Consider the following 18,933-nt stretch of genomic DNA (forward strand, 5'->3'; position numbering starts at 1 on the left):
TTGGTGAACGGAGAAACTGACTGCCACTCAGATTTCCTGCGGTACTTGAATGGGTCACAGTGGAGAATAATCCCTTTCTCAGTAAAAAATCTTGGTGTTATTTTTGATCAGGACCTGTCATTTAAATCCCATATCAAAGAGGTTTCTAGAATTTCCTTCTTTCATCTGAGGAATATTCTCTTCGTCCTCTGGCATGGGAGCTGGCTCGGAGCTTGTCTGCCTGGCTGTGTGTTTCCTGGACGGGGCCGCCTTTTACAGTTGCTTTTTGTATCTCTGCTTCTGTCTCCTTGAACCCAGTCGGCCTCAGCAGATGGTCGCTCACACTGAGCCAGGTTCTGCTGGCGGTTTCTTTCTGTTAAAAGGGAGTTTTTCCTCTCCACTGTCGCTACAAGCATGCTTAGTGTGATGGATTGTATTTGAGTCAATGAGTCGATGCAATCAACTGGTTTTCCTTAGATGGAAAACTTTGTATCAATTTGACTGTATAATCTAGTTGAACTGTAAAGTGCCTTGATATGACATGTGTTGTGAATTGACGCTATATAAATAAACTGAATTGAATTGAAAATTCTCAGAGAGAAGCTCAAACGATCTCTTGGGGAAAGTGGATCCAAACCTCCTGTTTGAACCCCAGCTCAGTTTGAAGCTCAGTTGATTCTTCCAGGCAGAGAAGGTCAGAAAAATCCAGCTTGCAGGATGACTTCCTACCAAGAGGCAAAGACAAAAACAAAGTTAAACTCAGGTTGAGAAAAACTCAGTTTGACTCAGCAAAATTCAGCTTGGCTAGAGTACCCAAAACTGGAAAACACTCTGACGTCGAGGTAGTGGCAGTCAGCAGCTTAAGAACACTAACGAGGAAACCATCAGCAGGTGTGTGAGGAGGCGGACCAGAACCAGGCGCCTCCTGGTGGATGAAGGGAGACAAACACAGACACACAAACACAAAAACAGGAGTCCTGACATTGGGTTGCTTTGGTGCTGGTAAGGTGGGAGATTTGTACAGCCATGCAACGCCATGCCATACCCAATGGACATCGCTTGATTTGAGCCAATTTTATCCTACAACAGGACAATGACCCTAAACACACCTCCAAATTGTGCAAGAACTATTTAGAGCAGAAGCAGGCAGCTGGTATTCTGCCAAAGGTCTGCAATCCCGTAATTGCTGCAAATGTAGGATTCTTCGACAAAAGCAAAGTTTGATGTAAAAAAAAAAAATCTATCTTAAATCTATCTATCTATCCCTATCTCCATATAGGCTAACATTGTCACGCTCTCTGTAGTTCCCCTGTGGCGCGAGCACAGGGTGGCTTTTTGCCCGATTTGAAGGACGGGTCTGATGTATCCTCGCTATGCTTTGTTTTCCCAGGATTCATTGCAAGACCAAGCAAGCCGGCTGTTTCGTGATCAGAGGAAAAAAGCACTTGGCGTAATAATTGGAAGTTCAGTTTAATATAATACAAGTCTGTGTTGGGATCTGGAGATCTGCCACCTTTCTCCAGCAGAGAGCGCCCTGGGTCTCCTGAGATGAAGCCACCTACACACCTGAGGCTGATCCACCTGATTAGGAGACCCACTACTTAAGCAGCGGCCAGATCTGTCTTCAGCGCCGGAGTGTTGAACAGTTTTGGTTAGCGGAACCTGAGCCTCAGCTTGAACTAAGAATCTCTGTCTGCTCTAGAGAGCAACCTGATCCTAACCAACCTCTGTCTTCTCTGCTCATAGGAAAACCCGACTGAAGTCTGTAGCTCTGGAGGAGCTCATGTTTGGAAACCTGCCTGCCTGCCTGCCCAGAGAAGCCAAACCTGAAGATCCTCAGTCTGAATCTCCCAGCTAGTTCTCTCCTGAAGGTCTGAATCTCGCTAGCCTGAAGCTAAGCTCTGCCGCTGCTGAGCTCTCTGCTGGAACCACAGTCTCTGGACCCAACCGGTTCCCTCTCTCCACCGATCAGTCTGAACCTCATCAGGTACAAATCAGAATAAAAACTCTGTCAAGACATTGCTGCTACCTGGCTAACTAAACAATCCCTCTCTGCAGATTACTCTGTGAAACCAAGTCCTGGACCAGTACCAAAACCAGTGCAACCGTTTACTCTGTGTGTGCTTTTCTAAATAAACTGTTAAACTTTTACTCTGCTTCGTGTGGTGTTCTGCATGTGGGTTTGATCACAGAGACCCATCATGACAGTCTGTGAATATTTCCGTCTGAAATCAATGAAAAATGAGTCATATATGTGGCGGTAATATTTGGTTTATCTAAAGGTTTTTATCTATTACTGTGTAAAAGGATATGGCTGTAATTTAAGGACAGATTCTAATATATCTGCAGTGTGGGGACTATAAATCTGATAGGATTTTTATTTTTTTTATTGCTGTTTTTTTACAATATGGTAAGCTAAGTATTTTTTGTTGTTCAATATTAGAGATTTTGCAGATATATTTTTTTATACATACATTGTTTAGATTTACCTATATCTTTCTACCCCTTTTATAGAATAGAAAACCTGTATATAGTTCCACAATAGGGAAAGTTACAGCAGCAGAAAGATTATTAAAAATGGTCACACAAATGTGGACCTTTAGGAAAAATGTCTAAGAATAACATAATAGAGAAGAATTAAAATATAAACATTAAAATGCTGTAAAGTGTTTTACTTTTTTTTATTTTATTTTTTTTATTTTTTTTCTATTTCTTTATAACAGTGTCCTGTCTGGCAATGTGGCAATAAGAATAATTGTCTTGATGTCAAAAAGAGCCCAACAGATTTTACTTTCACAAGTGTAACAGTATAGCAATTGCCATATTGCTCCACTTGTTTCATGCATATGAATTGCTTTATTATAATTATGCAGGGAGTTTTACAGTTTATATGGACACTGCAATGTAAATAGAGCAGAAAAACAGAAGAAGAAAGGGGAAAAAAGAAAAAAAGAGAAAAGATGAAAGAAAGAGCACCGAGTCCAGCGCCGAGAGACCCAAAGCCCCAGGCGCCCGAAGGGACCCCAAGAGCGAAGGCACCAAGGAGGGGCCAGCCCCGGAAATCAGACCCCCACCAAGGGAGGAGGAGAGACAGCACCGAAGAAGCCCCCCAGCCACCGCCATGCCGGCGCCCCGGGGAGCCGCGGGGACGGGTCCGCGGGCTCCGCCGGCAGCCGGCCACCCTGAAGTAGGGCCAGGCACTGAACACCGGCCCCCCCACGGCACCGACCGAAACGCCCCAGCCCCACAGAGCACCGAAACACGCCCCACCGGGGCGGGGAAACTTTTAATCAATTTGACTGTATGATTTGGTGAACTATAAAGTGACTTTAGATGACATGTGTTGTGAATTGACGCTATATAAATAAACTTAACTGAATTATAACCATCACTGTTCTCTACAACCTCAATAAGTTGCTACATTCAGCACAGTTTCTGTCTTAATCAGTTAAATAACAGGCTGTTGTCATCTTGCACATCTCTGATGTTGCTGCTATTTTCTACTACTGTAAAAAATGCTTATGTAAAAATGTCAACAGCTGTTTATCGATTATTTATGCTCTAGGTGCACAGTATTTATATTCTAAAAACACTTTACAGTACAGTATTTTATGTGTCTATTTTTTTTTTTAACTCTTTCACTTATTCTCTTATTTTTATAATTTTTTAAGGTCCACATTTGTGTGACCACTTTTCCAATAACCTTTTGCTGCTGTAACACCACAATTTCCTCATTGTGGGACAAATAAAGGGATTTTCTATTCTACTATTATTTTCTTGTAATCTCACCTTGGCTTCAAAGAAGGTGAATTTCAACCATCGTATAACACCTGCAATCAGTGGCTGTTTCTGAATAGATGATGTGACACTATGCCCAGGATATTACAGTCTTGTTGGTGACATACACACTTTTATTTTATTAGTCTCTTTAAAAACTGGTATCTGTTTTTGGTATATCCCAATTTAATTTATATAACTTGACTAATTTCAAATGGTAACATATTCTCTGGAACATAGTTTGAATGCAAAGGTTTCTAAAGCAAAACAAAAAGTAAAGTTCAGGAAATATTTGTTATTTTTGTCTCAAACTTGTGGAAAGACAGACATATATTGCAATATTAAAAATACTCAGTGGGTGGTTTATGTAAACACTGCTTTATGAAGCTGTGAACTGACTTCATTTTGGGATTGTTTCCTTACAACAAGTACATTTTCACCATCTCTTGTGTGATAACTCTTGACCCCTCCAGGCCAGCAGAGGGCCTTTGGTAACTGCAAATATTGCTTCTGCCTTGGGCTGGCTCTACTTGCTTTTTAGTACTCTGTATACTGCTTCCACATTCTGCTGAGTGCCTTTAGAGCTGTTAGTTCCAAGCTATTAAAAAATATCTTCTTTAATGGAGATTTTTGTGTTTTGAATGCATTTTATTGTCAGAGTATCTTTCTGACTATGAGCAGTGCCTCAACCTCCACCCCCACCACCACCCCCCCACCCCCACCCACCCACACCCCTTTCCAACCCCCCTCCCTCACAAAGCAACAATGGACTCCGGCAGTGAACAGCTACAGCGCTATTATAGCCCTAATCCTGCCCCTATTATACAGGCCAGAGAGAGAACGAGAGACACACACAGAGGGGGAGGCATAGTCCAAGATGAGGTCATCCCAAACAGCACACACCCAGGGTCAACGATTCACTATAGAAGCACAAAGATAAAGAGAGGGATGGATGGAGCATGCGGCTGCCCCCAACACTCAATGTCTAAAGGAGAACGTGGGAGATGGAAAGATATGGAAACAGAGAGGAGAGGTAAAAACCTCTGTCCAAGGTGTGGAATAATACATGGACACTATGCTATTTTTTAACAACTTTTTTTTATTTCATAAACATATGAAACCACACTACAATGGGAGCAGGAGAAACCATTTGGTTGGCCATTGCTTTTGTAATAATGTTAATCCTAATCACAACAGAATAAAATAATGAACTGTAAGAAAGTAAAAATACACACTAATGGAAAGAAACCAGTGAAATAATTAGAAGTACATAAATAAACATTAAATACTGAATAAATAAGTGAATAAATAAGAGAACAATTGATTTGTTTTTAACCTACACCCACACAAAATAAATAGCGCCTAAAGTATGAAACCTTTCAGTATAAATCCACGAGACAGCTCAGAGAAGGCCTCAAAGAAAGTCCACAGTGACCAGCTCTGTGGTGTCATGGTTTGCTTTGTGTCAGCTGATCTTTGCCCCCCACCCCCCCAGCACACCAAAAAAAACAAACAAACAAAAAAAAATTATTCTCTTTGGAGAGATGGAAGCAAGCACACAAATTTCCTTACCAAACCTATTGGTTTCCTTTGTGATCAATTGATTCTATGTTTTCCCCCACTTAGAAATATTTACAAAACCCTAAATCTCTGCATTTGCAGGTAAAAGAGATTGTTCGAAGCAAACAACAAGTCTACACTGTCCCCGTCCTTGGCTGAAAACTTCTAAGTTAACCTAGCAAGAAAAGTAGATTCCTCAAATTGCTCACAAGAGCCATGTCACAATCACTGATGGATATAAGGTATCCTTGTACATTCTTTCATCTATTATTATAATCTTTACAAAGAATAAAAAGTCATTTTGAGCTTAAAAACTTTGGTAGGCAACTGTGAAATATTAGCTGGCAAATCTTCAACTGCATGCCATGGAGACTTAATCCAATCCCATACCACTCCGCATATCATCACTGCACTACTCAGACCTCTGCAGCTTTAGCAGCTTATTGTACAAATGAAAAAAGGAAGGAAAAAAGCTACAGTGAGCATTCATTTGGACATATGAAAATTATACATAGCAAATATGTTATATAATTGGCTAGATAAAAAAACAGCTGTGTGAGGGACTATATAATTGTTCTAAAATAATTTTCACAGTCTTGTTTGTATGTTGTTCACAAGCAGGAGAGCTCTCAGGTGTTTTTGTTCATTCAGGAAATTTGTATGATTAGTGCCCTGCCTTTTTTATGTCTTGTAACTTAACATCTGCACAATGAGATGAATTTTAAAGATTGTTATGTGATGGACCATCACAATTTAACCAATTAAACTGATGTAAACTGTGAAATGGAAGTTAGAGTGGGATCCCTGCTACAAATCATAGTCATAACACAATTATTCATTATCTTCTAGTGTTTGCTTTGATGAAAAAAACAAAACATCCTAGTTTGCATCACAGCATGCGGTGAAATGGCCCAGAAATAAATTTATTTGAAAATACAGCGATATATATGAAAATAAAATACATGGACAGTTTAATCACATTTTCAAATGTGATAAAATGTAAAAAGGTTAGGGGGATATGAAAACAACGCTTTTTACGTGTAAAGTCAAAAAATATAAATTATTTTCTTTTGATCACGTAAAGAGAGTTTCATATCATTTTAAAGCCCAGAAACTACTTAAAAAAAGAATTTCTTTAAAATTCCTCTCACACATAAACACAACCATGCACACACCCCGAACTTATCACTTATTGCTTCAGGTTTGTAAAGCTCTTCGTTATTGTTCATCTGTTGATCACCTAAACTCAGAGGAAGTAGTCCGGGGGTGGAGACGGTGGGTTACTGGTGCGTGTCTGAGGGGCCTCGCTGCCAGCACCTTGGTTTGTGCTGAGGAGTTTCTCGTAGCGAGCCTTGTAGGCGTCTCTTTCCCTCAGCACCCGAGTCAGCTCACACTGTAGCTGTTCTAGCTGCAGAGTTAGGCAAACAAATCACATAATTATTGTTTCTTAGAGTTTTGCTGCAGGGTGCTGCTTTTACAAAAACCTCATATCAAATATTCAGTAAAGTGTCCTAGCTCTCAGTTTCTGCATTGTTTCTTGTCACCATACCTTTTAGAATTAGAATTTGATTCATTTGCTACTCAACTTTTGTACGATACACTCATCTTGATGCAGAATCAGATCCCCTGCAAATGTATTCACTTATTGAACTTTCTCATCTTTCTCCACAATTTTCTGGGATTTTTTGTGATAGACACATAAAAGTAGTTAGATATTGTTCGCTACAATGAAAATTACACATTGTTTACTGTTATTTACTAACAGATCAAAACTACGAGGGACAACATATTTATCTTAAGTTAAAGCTTAAGGTCTTTTTCGATATGTTTTAACCACCATTGCAAAATATCTAAAATATGTCTTGCCGGCATTCTTATTTAGAGTTGGCTGTCACCTTTTACTCACTTGATGGTTAAAATTTTGCGCTCTAACTCCATTATCAACTCTTTTAAATGTACGTTTTTTTACATATAAGCAGAAAAGGGCAGTTTAGGTCTCCCGTAGTAAAGCAGGGGTCTCAAACTCATCCTGCAACTTTTACATGTGTACCTTGCCTTGCATGCTTGAACAGAATGGTTGAACTACTTTTCCAACTCAATTTGTTTCCCCCCAACAGACTGATCCACCAGACATGGGGATCACAAGTTACAACCAGGGCTGTAACTACCATTGAGGACACTGAGGTCATGTCCTCTGTATTTTTTTATTTGATTTATATTTCATGATATAAAAAAAATCAGACAGAAAGGGGTTTTTATGTTATATGAAAGTCTATTTTAAATACAGTAGTAACTATGAAGCAGCTTATTTCAGTTATACTGGAAATTCTTTTGTGACACATTTCTAACAGCTACATAGCATTTTCAAAAGACTGATGACATAGAAATCAAGTTTACACATTTATTTTGCCTGAAATCTCTGGCAGGGAAAGAGGACCAAAGAAATGCACCGAATGGCCTATTCAAAAGTCATAAAGATATTGCTTTTGCTCCTTAAGCATCAAAAAAGGGCCAGATTTAATTAATGGAATTAAGAACACTTTCTGGATTGACGCCACTGAACTCACCTAGGAGTGACAACCTCTTGACCTATTTTTTGGTCCTTGCGTAAGGACCTAGCTTCCCCCTGACCTCTCAGCTGATCACTAATAAACACTCCTTTTTGGGTGATGAAGTAATCAGTTCTCCATGGAATGCTCAAAGCTTGGGTATTTTCTTATAACTTACTTTCTATCTGACCATTCTGTGGTGTTCTTTAATCTCTCTGATGCTTATTGTTCACTAATGTTCTCAAACAAACCTGGCGTTCTTCCCAGAACCACTGTAGTCACACTGACACTGAAATAAACACAGGTGGACTGGACTCAAAATGGGGTGACTACTGAAGGAAAATAGTTTCACTGAATTTTAATCTGAATTTTTCTAGTAGCATCAGAGTACAGGAGGCTAAATACAACAAAACTTTTCAGACTGTTCTTTTTTTCACCTCATAGTTATCCTCAACATTTTTAGTTTATCACATAAAATCCAATTTTTTTAATGTGAACATGTGGAAAATTTCAGCAGGTGCAGATACTGCTACAAAGTGAGTGAACCTTGAGAGAGTGAGTTCACCTGTTGTGTGAGTAAATGTTTTTCTGACTCCAGGGCATGACGGTGCTGCAGGCGCTTGTAGCGGCAGGACTGGGCATAGCCGCGGTTCTTGAGCGTCCGGCGTTTCTGCTTCAGGCGCACCACCTCGTCCTTGCTCACTCCACGCAGGTGCCGGTTGAGCTCACGCACCGAAAGGCTGACCAACTGCTCATCTGAGAAGCGCTCGTTCACCCCACATGGCTGAGCAGATGGACAAAACGCAGAGGAAATATGTTGGTCCTCCTTTCCTTAATGGCAACGAGATCAATTCTGAGGGGAGTATCGATGCATGTAGGGGAGGTTTGTCCAACATTTAGACTTTTATGTTAATGTTTAATAGGATGTTTGGGCGACATATGATATGCCAAAGTGGGTGTGCGTTTATGTGCATGGGGGTAGCACGTCTGTCTGTCAAGATGCACATTTCGGCACCACATGTCCATAATCTGTCATGTAATCTGACTAAGTGTGGGTGACAGTTATAAGGATTAGCTACAGCAATAATAGCAGATATTAACGTAAGCTCACACTGTACTCTATATAAAGATCCATCCAGACATCTTGATCAACCAGAACACTGATTATAACATTTATATATTTGTGAAACTATGTTCAGTTAGGATTATTTCAGAATAACTTAACACCACCATGCTTAAATGTTGTACCAGACATAGAGTATAGCATTTAACTTGGATGGTCTGCTCTGTAACTGTGTGCTATAAGAGATTAAAAAAAATACTTGATAGAAAAATGCAGCTAAAATGGTGTAAATGTAATATAATCTTTACAATGCAATGTTTTAATCAGGTTCTTTTTTAAAGGTATACCCATTGTCCTTAGAAATACTACTCAAAAGATTTAGCTGTATATAACCATACATTTTGAAGGTCCGCTGCTATAAACCTTTAACTAGCGGAGCAATGGGTGTTGTTGGCCTCACAAGTGACACTTCCCATCATCTAACAGTTATTTAAATGATGGAGAGTTTTTATACTTGTTTGCATTGCTAATTGCAATTAGCTCTACAATTGAGAACAATTAGCAAATCATTGATTTCTGATCCTCAAGTAAAACTCATTTTCTATGCTGTGAAATCAGTCATAACATAGTTTATGAACATGTTACTGTGTTTGATTGAACTAAAACAGCTTAACTTCAATTAGCTCTGCTTGCTTATTAGCTATTGCACCTTAATACAAAAGAAAAAAATCAGTTGAAATGTATATACTTTTTATTAATTTGCAGCTAAAGTTAGGTTTGTGATATAATTTCCAGGTCCGAGGTCCAAATCTTATTTGTAGCCAAGGGTCTTTTTGGTCCCTCTATAGGTTTGTGACTGTGCTGTTAATACTGTAAATGTAAAAAATGTAGGTGTGATATGAAAGTTTGCCACCCATTTAAAAAAGGTGGCTCCTTTTTAAAGAGGACCTCAAATACCAAGAAAGAAACCAACACAATCTTCTTTCATGGCCTGAAAAGAGATTTTACATTTTCACCATGTGGTTGATCACTGTCATTTAGTGGATAAAAATAATTCATATGACTTTTACTGTCTGGAGATAAAGTCTTCTTTATCTAGACATGAAAAACATGATAAAAACTTGAACAATTTAGACCAAGCCTCCTTTCCAAACACAGCCAGTTCACTAGGTTAATTTATGTTGCATCTTTTTCTTGTTTAGTTTTATATATTATGGATTATATTATGGATTACTGCATGTGAACACAGAGGGTAATCCAACTTTTTTCTGTGTTTTAAACAAATATTCTGCTGTTGGGGTCTCCTTGAACCTGAGTCGGCCTTGGCAGAAGGAGGCTTACACTGACCCTGGTTCTGCTGGAGGTTTCCTCCTGTTAAAAGGGAATTTTTCCTCTCCACTGTCGCTACATGCATGCTTGGTATGAGGAATTGCCTAGTCGATGCAATCAACTGGCTTTCCCTGGATAGAAAACTTTAAATCAATTTCAATACTCCAATCAATCGGGTTTAATTGTCTCTATAAAGTGCTTTGATATACATGTGTTGGGAATTGGCATTATATAAATAAACTGCATTGAATTAAATTGAATTAATCTCGGAAGGACAGTATCGTCATATGTCAGAGTGCAGGTCTTAAAAGTCTTGTCCAACAAAATGAACTTTTGGACTGGATGTAGCTGATTGGAAAAAAGTTTCCATGCAAGTTTATTGACCCAATCTTTCATCTTCTGTTATCACTTTTACCCTTTCTGATAACTGTTTCCATGAATATTAGTTGGAGCAATGTGATGCATACCTGGTTTACCTGTGAGTGGTGATGGTTGGCATGCATAGGATGGTGTGGATGATGATGGTGATGTTGGTGGTGATGAAGGCGAGCCTGGGGGCTGAGTGGCTGTGGATAAGGAACTGAACCAGGGGCACCATTAGGGACCGTTTGAGTGGCTGACGACAGGAAGACAAGCGGACGAGGACATATGTCTGGCGCCTTGTTGCAGGAGATGTCTCTGCCACTGTCACTGCTGGAGTCCCCCAGATTGCTGCCTGAGCTTTGAGAAAGACCTGGAAACTAAATGATTGAATAGGAAAAATTAAATTTTCCCCTTTAAGGCTACATTTGGAATAAAAGAAAAAAAGGCTGTGGGATTTTTGCTGTTACCTGTGAGCTGACTGCTGCTGCAGCTGAGTTCAGCAAAGCTTCAACTGCATCCTCGCAGCCCAGAAAACCATTAACTGGTCCCCTCTCTCTGTCCCCTCTGTCTGGCACTCCTCCCAAAGCTCCTAATAGGGTGGCTGGTCCTGTTACCTCACCTCCAAACTGTTGCTGCAGAGCTGCCAACCAGATCAGGTCCTCAAGAGAAGTGGGAGTGGGGCCTTGAGGGCCACCATGTACTGGGCTGCACTCCACGTTTCCCTGGGACCCAGAACTGATCCCAGAGGTGAAACTGTTGGATAGGGACAGGGGGAAGGAAATGGAGGATGATGATGAAGACATGGAGGAAGAGCCCGAGGGTGGCGGATGTACATCGCTTAGCGTCGGCGAAGGCGGCAGCGAGTTGTAAGGACTGGAGCTCAGACTGGAGTCATGTGGAGGGTTGTTGGTGTACGGGGAGCTGGAGGAATCATGGGGTAGGCCTGATTTGGGATATGTGGATGGTGGTGGAAGAGGAGGAGTGTCCGATTTCACCTCAAACTTGAGAAGATCAAAGTCGTTCAGGTACTCCATAGCCAGGGGACTTGGGGGGAGAGAAGGCATGGGGAGGGAAGGAGAAGACATGGTGTCTGCTGCTGCTACTTGGAGCTCTTACTGAGTTTCTCTGTGGGTCAGGATTGCAGAACAGCCCACTGTGCTGCCACGGCACAGCTCATAGACGGCAACAGGAGTGATACGAGGAAGTTAAGTGACAGAGGAGATTTTGCTGCGAAAAAGTGTTTGTCCTTTTGATCTAGTCTGGGATTATTGTGTCCTGAAGAAACAAGAAAATAATAAAAACAGTTTGGATTGTAGGGTCACAAAAAAAAATTTATTCTTCACTTAGCAACTTAGCACTGAGAAGTTTTAGGAACAAACACTATATATATATCTATATATATCTATATATATAGATATATATATAAAATTAAAAAAAAAGCCTGCTTCTGTCTGAAGCCCAGTCGACCTCGGCAGATGGCCGCTCACACTGAGTCTTGTCCTACTGGAGGTTTCTTGCTGTTAAAAGGGAGTTTTTCCTCTCCACTTTCACTACAAGCATTCTCGGTGTGAGGGATTGCCTTTGAGTCAATGAATTGATGCAATCAACTGGTTTTCTTTAGATAGAAATCTTTGAATCAATCTGATTGTGGGTGAATTGTCTCATATATGAATATATATATACAGGTGCTGGTCATAAAATTAGAATATCATGAAAAAGTAGATTGATTTCAGTAATTCCATTTAAAAAGTGAAACTTGTATATTATATTCATACATTACATACAAACTCATATATTTCAGATGTTTATTTTGTTTAATTTTGATGATTACAAATGACAACAAATGAAAATCTCAAATTCATCATATCAGAAAATTAGAATATTACTGAAGACCAATAAAAACAAAGGATTTATAGAAATGTTGGCCAACTGAAAAGTATGAACATGAAAAGTATGAGCATGTACAGCACTCAGTATTTAGTTGGGCCTCCTTTGGCCTGTATTACTGCAGCAATGCGGCGTGGCATGGAGTCGATCAGTCTGTGGCACTGCTCAGGTGTTATGATAGCCCAGGTTGCTCTAATAGTGCCTTTTAGCTCTTCTGAATTGTTGGGTCTGGTGTATTGCATCTTCTTCACAATACCCCATAGATTTTCTATGGGGTTAAGGTCAGGAGAGTTTGCTGGCCAATTAAGAACAGGGATACCATGGTCCTTCAACCAGGTACTGGTAGCTTTGGCACTGTGTGCAGGTGCCAAGTCCTGTTGGAAAATGAAATCTGCATCTCCAAAAAGTTGGTCAGCTGCAGGAAGCATGAAGTGCTCTAAAACTTCCTGGTATGTGGCTGCGTTGACCCTGGACCTCAGAAAACACAATGGACCAACACCAGCAGATGACATGGCACCCCAAACCATCACTGACTGTGGAAACTTTACACTGGACTTCAAGCAACGTGGATGAAGTGCCTCTCTTCTTTTCCTCCAGACTCTGGGACCTTGATTTCCAAAGGAAATGCAAAATTTACTTTCATCAGAGAACATGACTTTGGACCACTCACCAGCAGTCCAGTCCTGTTTCTCTTTAGCCCAGGCAAGACGCTTCTGACGCTGTCTGTGGTTCAAGAGTGGCTTGACACAAGGAATGCGACAGCAGAAACCCATGTCTTTCATACGTCTGTGTGTGGTGGTTCTTGAAGCACTCACTCCAGCTGCAGTCCACTCTTTGTGAATCTCCCCCACATTTTTGAATGGGTTTTGTTTCACAATCCTCTCCAGGGTGCGGTTATCTCTCTTGCTTGTACACTTTTTTCGACCACATCTTTTCCTTCCCTTCGCCTCTCTATTAATGTGCTTGGACACTGAGCTCTGTGAACAGCCAGCCTCTTTAGCGATGACCTTTTGTGTCTTGCCCTCCTTGTGCAAGGTGTCGATGGTCGTCTTTTGGACAACTGTCAAGTCAGCAGTCTTCCCCATGATTGTGTAGCCTATAGAACTAGACTGAAAGACCATTTAAAGGCTTTTGCAGGTGGTTTGAGTTAATTAGCTGATTAGAGTATGGCACAAGGGGCCATCAATTTTGAACCTTTTCACAATATTCTAATTTTCTGATATGATGAATTTGAGATTTTCATTTGTTGTCATTTGTAATCATCAAAATTAAACAAAATAAACATCTGAAATATATGAGTTTGTATGTAATGTATGAATATAATATACAAGTTTCACTTTTTAAATGGAATTACTGAAATCAATCTACTTTTTCATGATATTCTAATTTTATGACCAGCACCTGTATATATATATATTTATATATACATACATACATATATATTTATAAAGATATAAGTTGAACTGCAGAATTTGTTTTGTAATTTTTTTTAAAATCCTTCATCATTCCATTCTCATTTAGAAAACACTTTTTGTTAAACATTTAGAAAATTACTGTTCAAAGACAATTTACATTTTTCAAGTTAGAAAGTTTAAAAATATATTTTTTAATTATGTTTTTCCAGCCCTTACCATTGTGGTATTACAGAGAATGACTAGACAATATCGGCAGTCGCTGTACAAACATCCACATATACACACCTTAAGAGACTGGATATCTATCTTAAAAAACTATTTTATTCATATTCAGGAGTTCTTTTTTCAATTGATCTAATCAAGTAATTCCTTCATTTTCCAATATAGTAAAAACAGTAAACGACTTTAGGTGGGTGGTGTCATCCTGTGATCAGGTGTTATGTTAATATTGGTGTAGTTACACATCTACTCTACAGGATCGCTCACATTTAGTTGTTTTAATTAAAAGATCCCACTGAACTTAGTACTATGTAGAGCACAAAAATTAAATAGGCCTAATCATTTTTGACAGAAAGATACAAGACTAAATCCAATTACTAAGAGGTTCAGACTTTAATCCAGAGGCAGAGTCTTTCTATAAACAAACTAAAAACCTTTTAAACTGACTCATACACCTAAAGATTTTTATATAGCCCATAAATCAGAATTCTGAGTTTTGATGGTCATTGAAAGGTTTCATATTAGAATTTTAAAACTTTGAAGCAAATAATCTGACATTAATCCAGCAAGGTGAACCATCCAAAGAAATCTACACACAGTGGATAAGCTAATTGTCTCCCCATATCACTGAAAAGTTGAAACTAATCTAATCTGCGCTGCTGAAGATATCAAAGAAAGCTTCAGAAGAGCTAAGCTGTTTTCCACCTATACTAATTACAGACCTTTAGTTTTAATTATTGTAATTATCCAAATGACCCCCCCCCATGGCTTAAAATGGATTGTAAAAGAAAGGAAATTGTGTTAGGGCTCCATGGAGGCCTCCGTCTGGCTCAGGACCAGAGTCATGGCAAAAACACACTTACGAAAACCCAAAAGCAGAAGGAAAACAGAATCAGCAGATAACCTAAAATCTCAGAGAGGGTTGGTCAAGGTGAAGGAAAACATCTTACCGTGGCTCATAGATATGAAAGATGGTTACCAGCTTCTTTCAGGCATCTCCACCACACACACGTACAAAAATAATTGACTGACTGGTTGACTGACACGTTCGAAAAGAGACAGAGGAAACAGAATGTGTGTATTTGGGTGTGTATCTATGTGTGTGGGTATAGCTCTCTGTCACTGACTGCCCCCCCCCGCAAATCCCTGTTTGCAACAATTCCCTCCTCTCTCTGCCTGCCCCCCTTATCCCTCTCTTGCGGTTCACATGTTCAACACTCTGGCAATGTCTCGCTGCCTCGCTACCTTTTTATGTTTTTATTTTTTTTCTCAAATCTGGTTTTATTTGTGTCCTATTTTGCTGTAACTCTCAGTCCTTCACAGGGGGACTCATCAGATTACCTCCTTTGGTTGCTGCCCATCATTCGATAAAGTTTCACTCAGAGAGACTGTAAAACTATTTGCTATATGTAACAAATGATTTCTATTCTACCACCTTTTTATATTGTCAGATCAGACTCTGGCTGTCCTAGAACTGAGATAATAACTCGACTATTAAAACAAACACATCTGCTGTGGGCCTGTAGATGAACTATAGATTCTATGCTGCCCCACTGTGGACAATCCCTCGGAGTGAAAATTACAGTGCACATGATCAGTGTTGTCAAAAGTACACATTTGTTACTTAAGTAGAAGTATAGATACTGCAGTTTAAACACACTCTGGTAAAAGCTGAAGTATCAACTTGACCTCTTTACTCAAGTAAAAAAGAAAAGTATGTGTTTCAAAAAATACTTAAAGTATAAAAGTATAAAGTAACCTTTAAAAAAATAACAGCCAGATGCCACTATATGAATTGAAAGCTCAATTATTCGACTATTTTGAAAAATTCTTTGAGATATGGCAAAGGATGAGGGAGGTCTTGTTGGTCTCCGTCTTCATCTCCCGATACGCTCTCGCCTGTGTACGACCTTTCAGACATTTCAACATTTTTTTCTGAATCCTATATTGTAGCATGGCATAGATAATTCACATTTGCAGTTTGAAGAACACCTGCTTGCTTCTGATTATTTCCTTTAGCTAACCAATGGGAGTTTGTGTTATATGACTTATCCAATTACACTAGGCCAATGATCTGCATTGGATGGCGCACATGATGTTAAATAAATATTTATAAACATTAAACCAGGGGTAACCAATTAAAAATCAGTGGGGTACGAATAAAGAAAATCATCAACCAATAAAGGTCTGGAGACATTTTTAATGATCTGTACTTTAAACAGAATTTAACACTGAAAAAAATGAGGTATTTATGCATTCATGTTATACATTGAATTTTTAAATAAAAAAATAAATAGAAATTGCCAAAAATGGCATCCAGTGCTCTCAGATGAGTTGACATTTGAATGACTGTATTCCTGTATATCAGTGGTACTCAAGTCCAGTCCTCAAGAGCTACTATCCTGCAACTTTTTGATGCAACCATTTTTAACACACCTGAATCAGATGAGTGGCTGGTTAACATGCCTCTGTTGGGCTTAATGAGGGGATTGAGCCTCTTGATTCAGGTGTGTTAGAGAAGAGATGCATCTAAAAGTGACAGGATGGTAACTGTTGAGGACTAGACTTGAGCACCTCTGCTGTATATCCATGAGTAGTTTAAGGACAAGGGTCATCAAATGTAAATTCTGCCCTGTAAAACAATGACAGTGCAATTGTCGCTGTATGATCTGAAGATTAATTTGGACCTTTTAAACAGGCTTTAGCAGATGTGCTTGGAAAGCTAGCAGATGTGCTTAATCAAAAAAATAACAGAAATACAATTATAGAGCATTCAGTATTGTAAGAAAGCCTACACTGTTTCTCAATAAATACATTTTTGTATGAGTTACGTTCTGTTCCCATTATGTCTCTTTCCTTGTAAGTGGGTAATGTCCCATGCTCCTGAATGCACCATAGCTATCTGACGCTTGTGAATGCGTCACACTGGTCTGTGAACGCTGTGCTGGGTAGATGCACGTTTGATTTTCCGCTTCAGACAAAGCTTTGCACTTTCCAAACTCCCGTCGGCCATCACTGTTTATTGTTGTCTGTCAATAACAAGAGACTACAACAAATAAATCAGCCGTACCTCGGTCATAATCTTTGGATTTAATATTGTTCATAAAACCCGCCCTGGGGATGTATATCTCGGCAGGCACACACTTTTTGGCATAACACCGGACCTTGGTCTGCTAATCCATGATCCCTGCATTAAACCGAAGCCAAGAGTAACGAGTAACAGTTGTTTTAAAAATGTAAGGAATAGAAAGTACAGATACTTGTGTGAAAATGTAATGAGTAGGAGTCAGGAGTAGCAATAAAAATAAGTAATGGTATAGATACTTAAAAAGTGTACTTGACACCTCTGCACATGATTATGTAAAAAAAATCATCACACCTTACCATATTTTATCCTGGTTTGACATCACAATATAAATTCCTGAAGGTTACTTAATGGAACATCTTTCCCACCTCTTTTATTCAGTATTTCTGTTTGATCAAATCTCTATTTCATGTGGCTGTCCTCTGAATACCAAGCATTTCTCAGGTGTTCTTTAAAGCTACCCCCACCCCCACCCCCCCTTTTTTTTTTCTTTTTTTAGAAATAAAATTTGAGTGAAAAAACCATAATGGAGATCAAGGAAACAGCATACAGATCAGGGATAAATCTGTGGGTAAGTTTTGGGCAGGGTTATATTATAATGCAAAATCAGAAGCATTTGCCATGTTACAAAATACTTATCTGAGAAAAAACATCTGAGAAAAACAAACCAACTACCAAACAACCTAAAAACTTACAATTAGGGAAAATGTTATCCAGACAAGAAGCGCATATGTCCTTATGAGAGCTCGCACCTGAATGTCACCCTGGTCAAGCCTCTTCTTCTACAAAGTACCTTTTTCGAAAATTTGACAAATAATATAAAGCATTTCATCTAGCATTAGCCATTTGAAAATATCTGTACAGAAAAGAACAGTCCAAATAAGTTATTTGGATTTATGACCAGACAGTTTTAAACAGCTCATAATGAGCTAGCCCTTTAATTTAGTGTGCACATCAAATTTAACGGGGTATCATAAAAGAAAACATTAAATTAATCTATCATTTACCTTCACATCCGTGTACCAGTCTGTATTGGTTTAATGCTTAAAAATTATAAAAAAAATATTGAGGTTAATTGCTGCAGTGCCAACAAAAGGGACATAATTTAAGTATTTTAAATCACTCTACATTGAAAAATTAAAACATAAAGGGATCTCATGTTTTTTCTATCAGCAGGTTTAAATGAGAAATATTGTTTCTTCTAATGTTTGTACTTATTTATAGCACGTGATATTACTTATTTGTTAATATAAAATATACAGGCAGCCAACCTCCCTTTTAATACAATGCTTATCTTATTTTAAAACAAATATCAGTCTTTCATTTTAGAATGAGCTAAATGATTAACCTTGTATCTAAAATAATTGTTATTAACTGTAAAATATATATATTTTTTTAACGGTTATCATTTCACAAAGACAGAATATGACTGTCATATTCTGTGTCTCCACTCCTCTATTATCTCTCTTGAATTTAACTTAAAAGGCTTAAAACTATATATTTTAATACAAAGATGTCAATCTAAGACTGGTGAGCAGGGAAATGCAAAACAAGCATTTCTCAATGCTCCTTAAAAGCTAAACTTGTTAATCCTGAGTCTCTGTGTGTGTTAATAGTGTCTCGTTGAGGAATCAGTGAGTTAATAGTGTCTTTGCAAATCTGACTTAGGCAGTAAACAAAACCTTAATGCAAGCAGACATGCTGAGT

At 38.9% G+C, this 18,933-nt stretch overlaps 1 protein-coding gene across 2 annotated transcripts; it reads right to left on the bottom strand.

The window, feature by feature from the left end:
* Window positions 1–4,835: 4,835 nt before the first annotated feature.
* nrl (neural retina leucine zipper) lies at window positions 4,836–15,256 on the bottom strand. 2 transcript variants are annotated; one of them, XM_038280691.1, is made up of 5 exons: window positions 15,092–15,256; window positions 11,088–11,895; window positions 10,725–10,997; window positions 8,431–8,649; window positions 4,836–6,724 (listed from the first exon to the last, which is right to left on the bottom strand). In XM_038280691.1, exons 2-5 carry the CDS (start codon window positions 11,703–11,705, stop codon window positions 6,563–6,565), a joined length of 1,272 nt encoding a protein of 423 aa, XP_038136619.1. In that variant the 5' UTR covers window positions 11,706–11,895; window positions 15,092–15,256; the 3' UTR covers window positions 4,836–6,562. The 2 variants fall into 2 exon arrangements, with proteins under 2 accessions (XP_038136619.1, XP_038136620.1); XM_038280692.1 differs by having other exon boundaries at window positions 10,734–10,997; window positions 15,092–15,255.
* Window positions 15,257–18,933: the final 3,677 nt, after the last annotated feature.

Source organism: Cyprinodon tularosa, unplaced genomic scaffold (genome assembly GCF_016077235.1).
Source record: "Cyprinodon tularosa strain WSP-4 unplaced genomic scaffold, ASM1607723v1 ctg163, whole genome shotgun sequence".
In the NCBI taxonomy this organism is placed as follows: Eukaryota; Metazoa; Chordata; class Actinopteri; order Cyprinodontiformes; family Cyprinodontidae; genus Cyprinodon; species Cyprinodon tularosa.

What these genes read in the sequence shown, in the direction of transcription:
- nrl (XM_038280691.1), bottom strand. Translation starts at nt 11,705, where the DNA reads ATGTCTTCTCCTTCCCTCCCCATGCCTTCTCTCCCCCCAAGTCCCCTG. An exon ending in CAGCAGCAGTCAGCTCACAG is followed by an intron (nt 10,998 to 11,087) that starts GTAACAGCAAAA and finishes TCAATCATTTAG; the next exon opens with TTTCCAGGTCTTTCTCAAAG. An exon ending in ACCACTCACAGGTAAACCAG is followed by an intron (nt 8,650 to 10,724) that starts GTATGCATCACA and finishes CCATCTGCTCAG; the next exon opens with CCATGTGGGGTGAACGAGCG.